At 37.9% G+C, this 17,825-nt stretch overlaps 1 protein-coding gene and 1 non-coding gene across 2 annotated transcripts in view; both read left to right on the top strand.

Moving 5' to 3' along the window:
* The first annotated feature begins 4,588 nt into the window (after positions 1-4,588).
* trnak-cuu (transfer RNA lysine (anticodon CUU)) lies at positions 4,589-4,661 on the top strand. The gene has a single exon. It is a non-coding gene; the product is annotated as a tRNA-Lys (tRNA).
* A 109-nt stretch (positions 4,662-4,770) lies between these two features.
* cox10 (cytochrome c oxidase assembly factor heme A:farnesyltransferase COX10) overlaps positions 4,771-17,825 on the top strand; it is a 33,733-nt gene continuing 20,678 nt past the window's right edge. The window contains exons 1-4 of the mRNA XM_081600670.1: positions 4,771-4,927; positions 6,577-6,719; positions 6,842-7,232; positions 8,392-8,516. Of these exons, the coding sequence (XP_081456796.1) occupies positions 4,897-4,927; positions 6,577-6,719; positions 6,842-7,232; positions 8,392-8,516 (690 nt within the window). The 5' untranslated portion in view covers positions 4,771-4,896. The remainder of the gene's footprint in view (positions 4,928-6,576; positions 6,720-6,841; positions 7,233-8,391; positions 8,517-17,825) is intronic.

The following is a 17,825-nucleotide window of genomic DNA, read 5'->3' as shown; positions in this document are numbered from 1 at the left end:
TGAAGACGGTCGTGGATTTATGATGCGGAGGCAAGTGTGACTGAACAAGGTCTTTTTTCCCATCTGGGCTTCGGAGGTGCTGCTGTGCTGAAATTTATGACGAGGATGACATAGCTGATTACTCTTGGTTACTGGAGAGAATTGGACGTAGACCAAGACGTTAAGTGTTTGTGTTTATGAAAAAGCAAATAGAGGCCCCCGTCGCCCGGAATTGTCAGTAGTCCAACTTGGTTTTCATCAAATTCCCAAGACCTTCATCAGCTCTCATGGACAGACTTTTGGGAAGTTGTTGTGGTAAATGAATAACCAAGACGCGTTAGAGACAAAAGAGTTAGGGAATTATAAAAAAAGATGGATAAATAACACCCAGGCTGATGGAAAAAACACACGGAGCATTCCTGCCTATGGATGCGAAGACATGAGCGAGACTTTGCTGTGACCCCATAAACAGGATGCACTGTGGACTTCCACTTATTCCTCTTGACAAATTTGTGGTATCGGCATTAAACTGTGGACAAAATCCTGGAGGAGAGTTGAGCCAAACCAAATAACAGCTTCACAAAGGCTGAGGAGATGCTCTAACCTCTCTGACCCTATCTGCAGTGGCCTTGTGTGTTGTGAAGTTACCTAGATAAAGAACATTTCCGTTAGGTGAGCCGCCGCAAACGTTGTCTGAGTATTTATTTATTTATTTATTTATTTATTTATTTATTTATTTATTTATTTATTTATTTATTTTACATTCTCTGTATTAAAAAGCATCTCCAACTTAATCTGGAACTTGGCGGACACACCTAATTTTTGTTAGTTTATTGTTAAGGGGTAAAAAACCGTATTCATGTCAAGAAAGACAAAAGACAGACCCAGACATTGCTTGACATCAACTTGAAATAAATGTGGTTTTTCACAAACCACAGGGCTCTCCCAAAGCCTACTTTTAGACCTTTGGGAGGCTTAACGTCCATTCCATGGGCCTCAGTTTCCTCTGCTGTTTGGATGAGATTTTTTTTTGATTGATGAGCCATGGCCAATTAGGAGCTTAGCCACTGAGGCCCACAAAGACATGGGTGATCTCAGACATAAACATGGCTGGCCATAGGGGCTTGGCGATACCTGTTGTCTGTGGAAATCTTTGTAGCAGCTGGGAGAGTCACCAGGTCTTCCCTGGAGGTTTTGAATACTTGGACCAACTCAGAATATCTTCAGAAAACAAGTCAGCCTACAGTTCTAATACCCAGAAACAAACCATTCCCAGAGCGGAATATCCAAGGGGTGATGTCAGGTTTCCCACACGGTGCCATCCTAGCGGGGGCAGGGAGTGGTGAGCGTCTGCCCCGACTGACACTTTGTGGTTGATGAGCAACAGGGCGCCAGCCAGCGGGCTCGTTAGACAAACTGTGACAACAAGATGTTGGCCTTGAAAATCAATTATAAACAGAAGAGTGTCTCTGCATCTGTTTCTGCTTGGAGTTATGCAGGCCTGTCTGCCCCCGCTCTGTTTTTCCAAGGGTCTGACTCCGCTGCCACTTAGTGGGTCATCCCTGCGGGATTAGTGATGGCACACAAACCTCTGGTACAGTGCTTGTAAATCAGAGCAGATGAAGTGAGGTGATGACAGGTCTAGGAGGCCCCCGTAATTCGCCGACAACATTTATTGGAGATTCCTGAGAGAATATTGTTTTTATTGTAAGGTCTGAGCACACTCCCTTGTGTGCCAAACATAAAACAAGTTTTTTTTTTGTTTTTGTTTTTTTTAATAAAAGATTAAGCTTTTCTTTAACAGATAAAAGAAAAAAGAAAGACACATTACTGTCTGAAAAATTACCCCTTTTGCTTTAACAACCTGAGGTGTCTGATACTTTTAAATAAATAATGGTTCCATCTCAAAATAGTGACTTAAATTGAGCTGAAACTGGGATTTTTGTCAAAGTGGATAAAGTAATGTACAGTGTGTTGAATTTACCTGTTAAACCCTACCACATCTCTTTTATTTTATTTGCCAAAACACACCACATTTATGCATATACCCTATGTGCAGATAAGAAAATTATGACTCAAATGAAGAACTTGTTTTACAATTGATAAAATGTCTTATGCAAATCATGTTTCACAAACCTTTCTTCAGAAACACAAATGTAAGTCAATAAGGGCAAAGTCCAAAGGGAAAAAAAGACCTTAAACCATGCTAAAGATCTAAAATCTACTGCTCAAGACAGTTCTAAGAGATTCCAAAAAAAGTCCTTATTTTAAAACAAAGCTCACCTCATCAGCATTTCTTTCTATCTCAAAGACTCTGGCCATCTCTTCCTGATCCTGAACCAGAAACTCTCGTGCATGTACTGAAAGTCTGCAATCAAGACTATACCAACTTCCCTGGCTTAGAGTTATGGCAATGAGCTATGCCGGTACTCAACATCTTGAACTCTTTCATGTTTAATCACTTTATCGACAACAGCTGTAACTTATTTTATTGTGACATGTCCTCGTACTCAGTCTTGTCACCCTAATACCATGAAATATGTATATTTATTTATCAAAACAATTCTGAGAGAAACAGGTTTGAAATAGAAGTAGCATCGGACTAAATGGTGGCACATGAATACAAAATGGTAATGCAAATTTGCAAAGGAACCTAATTGATCCTCAACCTTTCCAAGCAGTAAACAACTTTGTCAGTGGCAATAATGTTTTGGCTCATTGCTATTTTTGTTTGCGTACACTTAACCCCAAAAACAAACAAAAAAACAACAACATGGAGACTTTCTGGATGTTAAAGAAGCAATATGAATGGAGGCGAAGTAGACTTAATGGTCTCCCATAAAAAAACGCTACTGTCCCCTGGCTGACATCAGCCGGCTTTTACCCAGATAAACTATGTCATCACGCAGACAATGCAAGCCTTCATTCCTTTTGTTTCCTTGTTGCTCTCTAGAGAGGCTGTTTACAGCCATTTCATTTTTTCCTTCAAGATGCAGTGAAAGCAGTGATAAAAGGCCCTCATAGTGAGACCACCACAAGAGGTAGAATAACTATAAAGATCCTTTCAGAGACCCTTTGGGGCTGAACAGACCCCCGCTAACTTCTTCTTTTGCTTTAAGCTCTTCTTGCCCATCTGTTCTCCAGGTTTTGTCTTTTTACCGACCTTATGGCTGGAGGGCATTGAAGGCACGTTCGGCTTTTGTGTTTCGTGCAATCATCAAAACAAGTCAAGCTTCCTGGCTTGACTTGGAAGCTTGAATCCACTTCACCAGTCCAATGAAGTGGTTTCATTGTCTTTTTTTTTTTTTTTTCACCTGAAGCTCTCAGCAACAAATTCTAAAACTCAAGCTAACATGCAATTATGCAGTTTCAGGGTATTTGTCCAACCAGCCAGACTAATAATCAAGCAGTCGGGATACAAGAAGGGTTGGAGTTACTCCCAGGCCAAAACCAATTCACTCTCACTGGCAGGGGATAAGCTTTTCCTTACAGCAACCAGCAAACATTATTCCACTCTGTTCCAGAGTAGCAGTGGCTATCTTCTCCTGAACGTGTATGTTTATTAATGTTAGTCCCAGAAACCAAGCAGGATGTCAATCATCAACAGCAGTAGCCGACAAATTGCTACATAAAAGATTATGGTTTGACTCGGTGCCTTCAGAGCCATTAACTTGGCAGGTCTGACTATTCAGGAATGTCTATCCTGCTTCCATGGAAAATTAGTTGAACATGGAAAACTGTAGTAGTGTAACGCTGCCCACAGATAAATAGTATGGTGTAAAACCAAGCAATAAACCCCCACTTTCAGCCATCAATTGAAAACCAAATGTAAAGAAGTTGACCGGGTCAGTGCAGTACAAAATTTTGTAGGACAGAACATAACGGGTATCCCATGCAATAAAGGTCCTCTCTAATGCCAGATCTGGAATAGCCTAGTGCATTGTCAGCATTCATCAGCGACTTTATTCTAATAGTGCATGAGGATTACACTGTGTATTTGTAGCAGGGAAGCAAGGAGGCAAGTGAAAGAACTCAAATAAAACATAAAAAAAGCATTATTATATTGTGTTATTTAAAGAAAAGAACTGTTCTGAAATGAGTCAAAATGAGAAAAAAATAATAAAAAAATTACAGGTAGTGTTGTGCAATTTTGTGATCTACAGTCTTCAACTGAAACATGTACAACTAGACTTGAATGCAGTCATGATGGGCAGGATATAAGTATATTTAGGTATTCAGTAGACTAGGCCGCTTATATATATATATATATGTATGTATATATATATATATATATATATATATATATATATATATATATATATATATATATATATATATATATATATATATATATATATATATATATATCAAGGCAGGCAGAATCCACTCTTGTGGAAGGTTTTCTTTTTATAAAAACTTTGCAAACCACATTTTATTTTCTTTCTATATTATGCAATATTTACACCCTGGCCATGCAAGGTAATGGCCAGGATATAGACTACTATTACTACATTCATCAATAATTAAAAAACCCCATAACTTCGGTAAAGCAGGCTCACATTTGACGATTGTTTTCGACATTTTGGTCTCCATTTATGCGACGTCGTAAGCCCGGCTAGCTCAGTCGGTAGAGCATGAGACTCTTAATCTCAGGGTCGTGGGTTCGAGCCCCACGTTGGGCGCAAGCTTTTCTTCTAGTCCTGAAACATTAGTCACCGTTTAAAAGCCTGACGGGTTGGTTACTGAACGTGGTATACAGATTTCAGTGAGAGAAAACACATTTGTCTCTTCTTTTTCGTTTTGCTGTCGTCACTTATTTGCATCCCGGAAGTGCTTCTACTTACGTAACGAGGTCAAAATGGCGGCTCACTGCCTGTGAAAGGGTCGAACCAGACGGCAGCTTTATGATCCTAAGACATGTATAAAACGCCATGCAGCAGACTGACAGGTAAGAGCAGGAGAAAAATGTAATATTCCGTTAGCCATCTGTTTACCTTTACAGACACATTTTTGTCTTGCACGCTGTTAGCAGCCCGAAAGCTAATGCAGAAGCTAGTTCAGCATGTAGCTTACCGGTTGAGAGTTAGCTTATATAGGAGTCTACAAGTGACTTTGTCCGGCTGTCTGTTATCGGTTTCTATGCAAAAATATGGCTTTCGCTAAAGATCACCATTCTGCTTTATATGATACTGTTGAATATCTAAATAGTTGCAGAAATTACACAAGGGCGCATACTTCTATTAGCTATAAGACATGGCTGCGAGACAACAAACATACCATAACAAGTGATAGAAGCTGCACAGAAGAACTGGAAATCTATCCCGCACTCATAAACTCCTAGTAGATGAACAAAAATATGCTTATTAAACCTTTATTTACTCTTCCTGATATCACAAAATGTAAAACTCATAATATTTGAGTTATATCTAGTGTCTGCCTAATTTGGTCGTTTTGGACAGTTGATCTTTGGGACCGACAATCAATTCATATGAAATAATATGAAATGATTGAAAGACTTCAAATTTCTACTTTTGTAACAATTATTTTTCTAGATGTGTAATTGCAAACAATGCAAGTCAATTCAAGCATGTCACTTAAATGTATGTTATTTTACTGTGTTTTTGGTCATTTCTCCATTTTATCATATTAGTACATTGGTTGTTTCATATCCGGCTTCCGGAAGGGACTTTGGGGCATTTTACCCGCCTTCGAGAAATTTTGTGTCCAATTTGGTGTTGAGGATTTCAAATAATTAATTCAAAAACCTGCTTGTTTTTTCTCTGTAAGGGAATGTGTTTAATTTAGTTCAGGACGTGTTATCTACCACGATGCCAGGAGTTATTTTAGGGATGGGTAGGTGTCATAATCTATCATATTTCAGAAGAGAGAGCTGGATTTAATGACATTAGAACCATTACAAATGAAAGTAGGGTATGATATTAAAGAGTACAGTTTATCTGTGTTCTTCCAAGTATTCTATTTCCATAATTACCTACATAATACATCTAGAAAAATAAAAGAAATACCAAAATACCTAGAGAAATAAATGTAAATATATGGCTTTTGAAAGGTTTGTATGAAATGGAAGTAGGAAGGGAAACATGTCAAAATGTGACTGCCAATAGGAAGAAGAGTGGTAAAGCCAGAGCCTGTTTTTCTTAGTGGTATTTTTTTTAAAATAAAAAATGGAGATTAATTGGATCAGGTTGACTATATATTACATGCAACTTATTTTACTTAATAAGAGCTTAATAAGAGGTTCTCAACATATTCTATTTATCTCGTTTCTTATGCCTATTTAGGCCAGTTGACTCTTATGAAATATGACTAATTATGACTTTTGATCAAACCAACAAAACTTGAGAGACCTCTTGCAGTATCGGTGTCATATAACCGTACTTTCTATTAGACTATCAGTAGATAATATGAGAATTATTTTTATTGTCAGAAGAGGTTCAAAATATTCCTCACTTAACAAAAATATGTCTGTCAGTTCAATGGAGAAAGTAATGAAACAAGTGTGTTTTGGGAATATTTCCTGTCAGGCCTTAGTACTGTGTTAAGGGATTAATTGTGTTTCTTTTTTTCCCCCCGCAGGTTTTCTAGATGTAAGAATAAAAAAGCAATTGGTTCAAATCGCTCCTCGATGTAACCAGACTGCTCGAAGTCTTATTTACCTCCACAAAAGAAATCCCTCAAACTCGCTGACGTATCAGCATCTTAACTTTCTGAAACGACAGGTATCCTCATTGGGCATTACCAGTCCTATTTTTTACCCAGTGTGTTGTGCTAAAATTTATCAACCCAGCAATAAATCTGTAAACCATGTAGTCCCTTTTTGCTCCTCACTTTGTTTTCATAGTATGTTACCAAAACCAGCAGTGGACTTCAGCAGCGCGCGGTCCCCAAGCACGACCCGACCGTTGTTGATGAAAGAGATGCCAGAGTTGAAAGACAGGTGGAGAGAATACCGGCGATTAATGCTGAGCTCGCAGCAGTCGCCCCACTGTCGGAGGATGTAAGGCGTGAAACACAACCTGGAAACCTCCCTGCAAAGCCTGCTACGCAAAGTGTGACAACTCCAAAAGGTTCTGCGTCCCATCTTGCTGCAACCACAGATGAGCCTCCGCACGTTCAAGTGGAGACGGAGGAGGCGAGGCAGGCCCGTCTCGACAGACAGTGGAAGCCGCTCAAAGTCGATGCGAGTGACCTACCAGATGTCTACGCTAGACTTGCTAAAATCAAACTTACAGGTAGAGTACCTTAAACATCACTGTGTTGTTATATACATAAATCTTTGGTTTCATTGAGTCTTGTTGGCTGTTTTATAATTCTTCAAAAATCTGTATGATTGACAAAATCTTTACTTTTCTCATGTAATGTCTGTTTACTGCTATCAACGTATACTGGAGTTTCAATTGGTTACATTTTCACAACCTCAAAAAATATCATATGCTAGTATAATAAAAATGGTTGTTTTTCTCTGGGCTCTGCACTGCGACCATTAAAGACAGTGAATTGTAGTTGTTAGACTGAAACGGCTTGGATAGCTTTTTTTTTTTTTTTGCTTCTCAGTTTATACTTGGCAGAAGTAAGCATGGGTCTGCTGTTGGTATCAAGATGTACAAAGTTTTAGAAATGCTATAATGTGTCGATACAATGTTTCCATGGTCTACAGTCCTTTATATGAAAGACCTGAGAAAGTGTGTAGTCATCCATGCTAACCAAATAAATATGCAAAATTGACTGGCTGAGTATGTCAATTAAGAAACTGCATGTTCAACCCACACTGTTCCCATCAGAACGTCTTGTGGATACTTAATCTATGGATATGTAGTTTTTCCTAACAAACTGATTTGCAGTCTAAATTTTCACTCCCATTTTGCACTGCCAAATGATGAAGATAAGATAGAGTTGAATATGTTGGGAGTTTTCCACCTGAAATATAACCACTCTGCACAGTTTACATATTAAATTATTGATCACACTTTTATCAGTTAATAATTATCATAGTAAAGTTTCCAACACTTAGCATTACTGTCTAACAAATCAAACCTTCCATCTGGAAAAGTTTCCAGTTTTCCAAGCAAACCTAATTTTAACATTCAGTATGGCTGCCCCATTTAGCAAATGAGGCCACCATTTGCTAAATGCACAGTAAAGGTTGCAGGTATGAAAAATGCATTGTTACGTCTGGTGGTTTTTCTCATTAAATCTGTGGCACACTGATATTTCTGCATGGCCTTTATGGATGAAAGTCTTCATTTAGTGTCGGAAAACAAAATGGAGAGAAATAAATGATTACGAGTATACTACTAGCACATCTGGCAGCCCTAAATGAATTATACTAAGGAATTATTATTAAGTGATTTTTAACTGGAGGGGGGTATTTCTTATTTTGTCTGTTTTCAGCTCTGGTGGCAACAACTGCAGCAGCCGGTTTTGCAATGGCTCCTGTCCCTTTTGATCCCATCTTGTTTTTCGTGTCTTCTCTGGGAACAGGCCTGGCATCCTGTGCTGCCAATTCCATTAACCAGGTTGGTTGCTTTCATATTGCTACCCAACGTTAGAGTTTCTTACAGGCTGCAGGGGTCTTCTGAAAGTGGCAACTTTGAGGAAATCTTTTGTGATCTTATCAACTTTTGTCAGGCATAGACGGATATTTGTTGACCTCCAGCTGTTTTGTAATAACAAACATAAGGTAGCTGGATGACGTGCTCCTACACACAAGCTGTCTTAGAATAATTTATCATTTTCCAGAAATATCTGCAAGAACCATCATCCTTACCTTTTGTTCTCATCCGCTCCACACTTCTATTGAAGCTACACATCTCAAAAATGCATCGAGTTGACTGCAAGTTGTCATCATTTCTCTCCTGAAAGCTTTTTTTTTTCATATCTGTATACAAAGGAGCTTTTTTTCTTTAGAGGCACTTAGAATGCCCTGAGTGAGTAGAGCCTCCCTCCAATGTCTTGTGTTGACGTCTTGCGTCGGAATTTGCTCTGTGATTTGAGAATTTTAGCATAATGGGTGAACTCTTTGCTAGCCCTTGATTGAACTGTGTTTAGTTGTGGTTTTGGCCTGTAATTTGGCAGAGACCTTGATTATACTGTGGGATGGTGCCCTTAAGGTGAACCTCCACCTGAGCCTTCACCATATGTCTCATCTTCTGTTTAGTAACTATAAAGTTGAGTATCTATAGAAAATAATGCAAAGACCTTAGACGAGTCACCTATAATTTTTGGAAATGTTTTGACCCAAAAACAGAGCTGGCTGCTTTGCTTTTTTACATCTCACCCTTAGCAGAAGTGTAAATATTTTTAAGGTATTGGAAAAATGTATTTGTCTTAACTGAATAGTTAAACCCTGGTAGACATTTGAACAACCCAAAATAAAAGAAAAAAAAATGTGTGTTACGTTATTTAATCGAGATAGCTTTGCATCTAACAGACCATTGAAGGAATTTCATAAATATCCCCATTTATGCATCAAAGAGTTTCCAGAACCGATCACACTCAAAAACGTGCATCTTAATACATGCTGATGCATTTACAGAATAGTAGATGATAAGAGTTTGACGTTTTTATGTATTTATAGATCAGGGAAATAAAACGAACAACTTGTTTTCCCGCATTTAACCTGCAGATCATCCATCGGATTAGATGGAGTCAGCTAAATATGAAATTTAGCTGACTCCTGCCCTGTTGATGCACATTTCAAATTTTGAACCTACAAATACCTTTCAGATGAGTACAAGCGTTCAGTCTGGAAATGTAGCAGTTAGTCATCCAACTATTAGAGTTAGACAATTTTCTAATAATTTACTGTAATAATGGGGATGTAAATAAATACCAAAAAATCAGAGTTTTTAATCATGACTTAGAATCCCCACCATTTCATTCTTTAAATGCATCAGCAGCATGCATCTGTTTTGAGTTAAGTGAAATAAAGATAAAAGATGGTATGTTTTTGATGCAGGTAAGTTTAAAACCTTGCAATCCTTATCTGCATTTTTCTAAATCGGTAGTCCTAAAAAGAGTAAAAATTGTACAACAAAGAGCCTCCTGTTCATTTCCTTTTCCCCTTATTGTGTTGTAGTCCTGAATAAAGAATCAGAATGAAATAAAATCATAATTTGGAGTATATGCCTAAAGAAAAACTGCATTGGCCATGAGCATTGTGAGTATTTTTAGGATTTCGTATTTAATTTTGCTCTAAATGGCAATTATGGATTCCTCCATTGTTTCTGTGGATAAATGTATACCAAAGTGAAAAGAGATCCTTGTGGAACCTTTGTTTAAAATTTCTCTCTTTTTTTTCCACAACTGCCTCTTTGAGTCTTGTTTTAAATTCAGCTTATGGTGCTTGATGCCAAGAAGTCTTTTTATGTGGCGATGTTGCTGGTATGTGACCCTGAACCTCTACATGAGAGAGAATCTCTCGCAGCTCTTTTCTCCCTTTCTCTCTTTAAGTACAATGTCATCGGAGTCTTAATTGGAGATGGCTGGGAATGGGATGGGGATCGTGCTTTCAGTTTTAATAGCCACCTGTCTTGATATGAAGCTGACTTTGATGTTGGTTTTCTTCTGGAATTGGGCAAGACTGAATAGTATCTTGTTGGCAGAAAAAATGAAATTGCAGTGCCTTGCAAAAGTATTCATATCTCTTAAGCATTTTCTCATGACCATCTCAATTTTTTTCTCAATTGGATTTGACTGGGCCACTTAATCAGTTGAGTATGTTTTGATTGAAACCTGTCTATTGTAACTCTGTCTCTGTCTCTATTGACACTCATTTAGCTTTAGGTGTTAGTTTTTGTCAACATGGTATGTTTGTACTCTGACTGTATTAAAAAAAAACTACTAAGCTTGAAATGTCTCAATTTAAAATGCATTTCGAAAAAAGAAAAGTGACACCTATGTGTCCTTTTCTTTCCACTTTACTGTTAGAAACTACAGTGTGTTGGTTTGCTCCATTGAAACCCTCCATTGTAATGTGATAATTGTGAAGAAGTCAAAGGGTGTGAATATGTTTGTAATGTGCTTGAAGAACTTAAATTCCTTTTGCACATAGCTATGTATCCGCAAAAGAACAGTTTGTGTTGATTATCTGTTTTATCCTCGACTGTCCACACATAATCTCAACATTGTGCATTTTTCTAAATTGTTAATCCTAAAAAGAGTAGAAATTGTGCAACGCTAACTTCAGAGCTGCTGCCTTTGGCTTTTTTCCCTTCTCATTCCCTTTCATCCCTAAAATGCCAGCTTTTCAGTGTAAATTTAGTTTGGGATGATCAAAGACCGTGTTTTTTTCCCCCTAATACACAGAAAATCAAACAAAAAACCTGACAAATCAGTGCAAAGATCAAGCGAAGTTGACTTCGTAAAGATTTGGTGCTCCACGCTAATCCCTTAATGTTCTGCATCCAAAGAGGGAGAGCAGTGTGCGACCTTGTGACCACACAACTGTCAGATTTCCTCGAGGAACGGAGCGAGGGAGAAATTCATAACGATTCTACTGCGGTAGTCAGAACTTGGGATTCGCTGTGTAAAGCCGAGGCTGCCACTTGTCCCATTGGGAAGCGCCCGTAGGCCAAAAGGAAATGTTGCGGTTCCTTCTCCAAACATTCATTTATTTTGGAAACTGACCCAAAGGAACCGGAGTATAATAGCCGTGGTATTTTAACCAGAATTCTTTGGGGTTACAGTCAAATTGATTAATAGTCAGAAAGAAAAGCCATATCCAGCAACAAAGCTCTACTTCAGAGTTTATATTTTTGTGAAGAGTATATGTAGTAGGACTTCTAAATTATTTGAAAATAACTAACTGTAATGTTTTTTTTTTTGTTTTTTTTTTTCCCAAGTATTCTATAATCCTAATGACTGGTAAAATCCTCTGCAGGTGTCCCAGCCATTCTCACTTTCTGTCCTGACCTCCACTTCTTCTAACTGGATAATTGGGTCAGATGAAAGTTTGAGGCAGGATGCCTGAAAGACCCCAGGGAGGTCTCAGGGTCCTTGGCACTGTAAACGGGGCCTAATGAAGCTTTTGAATGCCGGGCAGAGGGGAAGGGGGGGGGATGTGTGTCTTTAGTGTTTTGACAGCATCTGAAGCGTAAGTCACACCACGCTGCTTTGCGTGTTTGTTTAATGAAAATGCAAACAGGCTTGTTTTTGTCTCTTGACTTGTGTCATTTCTGCTGTCGTGACGAAGGCAGCTCGTTTCTGTTGTGTCTTTGTCTCATTTGTGGTGAGCTGTCTGAGCCTGGCACGCACACCGAGCCCCCACACGACTCCCCCTCCTCCACCCTGCACCCTCAACCCCATCCACTGCTTACCACCTCAAGCTGCACCCTGCTGTCTTGTCCTGTGCAGACATGCATTATTTACCGTCTTGCGTGCTTTCGTGTCAGTGCATCTTGGTCGGCCCTTTTGACTGTATGGGTGGGATGATTGAACATGGACACAGGTTTTACAGACAACTGTGTGTTACCAGCATGTAATGACGACATGCTTCTTTCACTAATCTTTTTTTTTTTTTTATATGAAAGTGTGATTAATTTAAATACATTTTCATTTCGTCCAGACCAACCTGGACTTTATTTTTAGGGGATATTTAGTCGTATTACTTCTGTTGGAGCAAGAGGAGCGACTTTTACAGAGAACTAAATTGATCTGTGAAAAAAAAATTAAGTAAACACCAGGAACCCAATGTTGTTGACATAAACACATCAAAGTCTGACGACAACACAAACTATTCTTGTATAAACTTTCTACAATGTATTTCTTTGTAGAACTCGAGCTGAATATTTTTTTGTGGAAGGGGGTTAATTCATACACAATTCTTAACAGTATATATATATATTAGAGATGTGCCTAATAAATATATATCGGCAGGTTTTTTCCTGCCGATACCGATCACCAATACCAATACCAATCACATATTTAGATTTTTTTAAATCATAAACACTGCCGGTTACATTATGTGGAAAAAGGAACCATGAATTCACCGTAATTTAGACAAAAACTTGTTTTTAATCATTTTTTCCAAGAAGAAAACTTAAAAAAACAGGCATTGTGCAAATTGTACTGTTATTGGTAGTACTATATTTAACAGACTGATAACATATGAAGGCTCTGAAGAGGCTAAATAATGCAAAGAGCCAAATAAAACCTCTCAACATTGCCAAAAAAATTAAAGTATAAAACATTCAAAGGCAAATACAGGTTCCTTTACAATAAACAATCCTGAGTTACTGAATGAAAACTTCCTGATAGCATGGCGGCTAACTGATTACTGCTAGTACTGAGTGGCTGTTTCTGACTGAGCGGAGTAATTATGCAGAGCAGGGAGGAGACCGATTATTTTTTCAGAGATTATCCATTTCATGTTAGGACAGCGAAAGTTTTAATACGTATGTAAAATGTATTTTTTAAGTTAGATGCTGCAGCTTTAAGCAGAGGTTCGGTGTGAGAGTCACTACCAGGTGGAGCAGAAGCGGCGCTCCGCCTGTGAAATATTACTACCTATAGCGCATAGCAACGGTTCAACAGCCAGAACAGAACCAGCGTCTTACATCGCAGCTCGAAGACTTAAATAATTTTGCGGGTTATTTGTTTAGCTTTCTGACCGTCATGCTAATCCGGGTGAGTGTTTGTAGCTGTGCGCTGCTTTACCTGCTATCTGATCCTCCATGTCTTTTTTACTGCAGTGAGCCTTGATGTAGCCAAACTCCGTCAAGTATGGCATTGTTTTTATGCCATATTAGATTCGTCATGTTGATGCATTTTGACCTGCTTCAATTTTCCGCCGCAACACTCAAACTTCCCCATTCACTCAGTACGTTATAGTTCCACATCGCTTAGGATTTGTTGCTGCGCGCTTGCGCAGTGTGAAGGAAAGAGGAGATCAGCTGCACAGGCAGGCTGCGAAATGAGATGCAGGTGATCGTTATCGGCAACAAGAGATCGTGATCGGCGATCACCGATCATACACTTTTTCACGGAAATCGGCTGATTATTATCGGTGGCCGATCAATCGACACACCTCTACTACATATATATATATATATTTTATTTTTTATTTTTTTGTTACACATGCACATAAAGCAGGATGGCTGTTTGAAAATCACAGATGCAAATTTATGGGACTGAACTGTCTCACACTGAAGATCTTTTTAATGCCAGTGGAGAAAAAAGCAATCCAAAACGACTGAAGATAAAAATGACTAAAGATAGGGACAGAGACTTCTCTTTCAGCAGGAAATCAATCCAATTTAACCAGAGCTACAGTGGGATGGTTCAAAATAAAACATAGTAATGTCTTAGAATGACCTAGTCAAATTTGGGACTACCTCTGTATTTCCACTGTTGTTCTTTTATCCTTGCTCTTTTTTTGTTTGGGGGTACCATGTTGAAGACAGCACCTCTTGAGAATGTCATAAGTTGTAACAAGAGCCTGTAGCTCTCAAAATCCCACCAACTGTGACACAAAGAACTACAAACTCAGCCACCAACACTTTTGCCTGATAAAAGGAACAAACAGATAAATACCCCAAAAGGAAAGTTATTTGTCGTCCATTGATGAGTTTTGTTGGATATTGTCACAATATTTATGATAATTGTAGAATTACATAGTAACTTAACTATTCTGAACTTCACCTTTTAGCATTTTCGGCATGATGAATGAATTGGAAACTATTCATTCTTACCTTTTTAATTGTCTGCATTTGCACATATATTCAATAATGCTTCATATTAATGATAGATTGTTGCTGTAGTTTGCCTCGTAAAGACCTTGAAGAATGGCTGTGGGGGGGCTTTTTTGAGTTTAAAGGTCAGGCACATCAGAGTGTTCACCAAATGGCCGGTTTTACATGAAAGGAGATCCCTTCCTTGCTGCAGATGCTGCCCTTAAGATCTTGTTTTCCACCAGCTTAGTTAAAACAAAAGACTGAGTTGATCTTTGACTTTGAGGCTTTGTAGATTTCTGTTTTGATGGTCTCCAGCAAGCTGTTAATTCAGCCTGAGAGAAAAGATGGACATTTGCTTTTTAATTGCCCTGGAAACATGGCAAAAATGACTCTGTGGGTATCACTCATTCGGATTAGGATTAATATTTAACCAGCCAGCCCTGTTTAATAGTTAATTTCTGCAAAGCCTTTTGTATTTGTTGACTGTGGGATGCCGGTCCATTTCCAAATGTACAAATGAATTTCTTGTAGCCTCAGATGGTTGACAGATGGTTTCCTCTGATACTATCATGAAAGGAGTGATGCACCTCATATTGTCCCTAACAGAAAGTCATAGAGTTACCCAGGGCAAATATTGTCGCTAGGGAGGTGTTAGGTTTCAATGCTGTAGTGTTGATGACGTGCTAGGTTCTAGATATGTTGTTTGTGGAAAATCAAGCAGAATTGTAGCAGGTTAATGGGCCCTCTTCAGATCACAGTTTCAATCTTACACGAAACATTGGATGAGGGGGTTGAAGTTGACCCACCCCCTGTTACACCTTTGATCCATTTCTGGAGGTAGTCACAGAGCAATAATGTCCCTGAGGGTAAGATGGTACTGTATAACGAGTGTGATTTAGTGATATGATACAAATCAAAAAGAGATAGAAAACGATGAATTTACTGACATTCTTATTGCCAAATTGCAACTTTTAATTATAGCATTGTCTCTGTGTTTGCCTTAATGTATATTCAGTTTCTCGTTTTGTTTTTTGTTTTTTTTTACAGAATATTGCATTAAAGCATATTTAGGATAAATTTGTTTCTGCTATGCAACACAGAATTTATAGAATTTATTTATGTTTCTCTACATTATTCGCCATTTTGTTTTCTTTTTTTTTTGCGTTTTTAGTTTTCAGAACTTCATGTTAGAATAGTGTATAACTGAAACAAGAAAATCAAAGGAAAAGAAAATTAATATATAAAACTATGAAAACACAAAAAAAGCATTTCATGTCAACAGATTAGAGAAATTTTTAAATACAATAAATCCAATTCACCTACTATTAACATTCCCATACTTGCATTGGATTCTTTTTATCAGTTGAATTCTTCAGCTGCATTCACAGTTTTTTTCATTTAATCAAATGTAACTTCTTTCAGTCTCCTTGTCACAGGACATGTTGAACTAAAATCAAATTTCATGTTGCAAATGCTGTTTGTCATGTCAGTTGGTTGGATGAAATTCTCTCAGGAATCTATTTATTTATTAAATACGGTGTTTCAAGTTGTGCTGATAATAAATCAATAAACTGCTTTTGGGTATTGAAAGGAAACACATGGTGTATATGCGGCATTGTGTTCCGACTTTTCCACAAGTCTCGACAAATTAATGTAATGTGACCTTACTTCAAAGGAAGATTTGGGCAGAGAAGAAAACAGTAGTTTTCCTGCAGTTGCCAGCAGTATGTCATCATTCTTTTAAGATCACACCAAAACGTCTTACGGTGCTGTCAGAGCCACATCTTGTTGGTGCAAATGTACCTCACCACAACAGTCACAACATGAGTCATGAAACGGGACAGACTGATGGAGAACCATGTGGAGCAACCTCCCTTATTAACCTTCACTTTTTTTTTTTTTTACAAAACTACGTGATTATGGGCTTCGTGGCCGTCTATGGAAGTTGCCGACAGCTTCTAGAGGCGAGTCAGAGAGGAGGAAACTACCCAGCAGAAAGCATTCTGGCTCCGGTCCTCCTCTCCAGCCAAGTATGGGTCTGTGTTTTAGTAATCGCTGATCTCCTTCAAACCGAGCAACAGTGAACCCACTCCGTCAGACGCATTTCATTTTTCTGTCAACACTGCTGCTTCTGGCAGGATTTAGCAAGATAAAAAACACAAAGTGGAAACTAAATCACTGCTATAGTACTTCTAATAGCTGTTCTCTAGAGCTTTGTCAAGGTCTCAACTAGGCCAGCTATTTTAATTTCTGTCTTCTATTTGTAGGCTTATTTTATATTACAAAAAAATATATTTTTCTAAAAAAAAAAAAAAAACGTTTTCTTTAACTTACTACTTTTACAATAAACTTTCATATTTATGGCATTCCTCAAAATAAAATGTAAACAAAAATTTCCAAGTGACCCTTTCATCAAGATAAAAATGAATAACGTGAAGATGCAAGTTTTGTCAATGATAAAATTTTCAAAAGTAACTAGATTTAATTAGAAACATTTCTTCTGAAGCCTTTAAGATGTGATTTATATTTATTACCTGCATGTGTTATTCATCTATCTGTCAAGTGTAAATCGGATTTATTTAGATAACATATCTGTACAGTTAAATACGATTAAATTAGGTCAGTTAAAAATGTATTTGCATAAAATGCATAATAACACATAGAAAGGTTATAGGCTTAGTATTACGAGGGTTTTATATTTTAAATTAAATATGTTAATTTTGACCACCTACTGCAATGACACCAATATATTCCATACAAACTGTCTTTAATATTTTTCTGGCATGGAACCCATTCACCCTAATGATCACAGAGCCCCTATATTTAATTGAGGGTCCTTTGGCTGACATAAAATATTTGTGTGGTTAAATATTTTTGCAAAGTAGCAAAAGTTTCCTTTTTTTTCTGTCAGCTTTTGTCTGCAAGTATTAAAAACCTGAAGTTGTTTTTGTTTTCCGTCAAGCCCTGTTTCTCCAAATAGCCCATTATGGCATGAATATACTTCAACTATTCTGACAGTAAAATGAAAAGCTTCTGCTGTGATGCAGAAGATTTTTGCTAATGCTCATGTTAGTCAGATGAGTACACGCTGGGTTGTGATGCGTGGGACGGTTACTGCTGTGAAATCTGAGAGAGAAGTAAAGAGCAAATTTT

This window comes from Poecilia reticulata, chromosome 19, assembly GCF_904066995.2.
Source record: "Poecilia reticulata chromosome 19, P_reticulata-male-v2, whole genome shotgun sequence".
In the NCBI taxonomy this organism is placed as follows: domain Eukaryota; kingdom Metazoa; phylum Chordata; class Actinopteri; order Cyprinodontiformes; family Poeciliidae; genus Poecilia; species Poecilia reticulata.
This window is presented reverse-complemented; position numbering and strand designations above follow the sequence as displayed.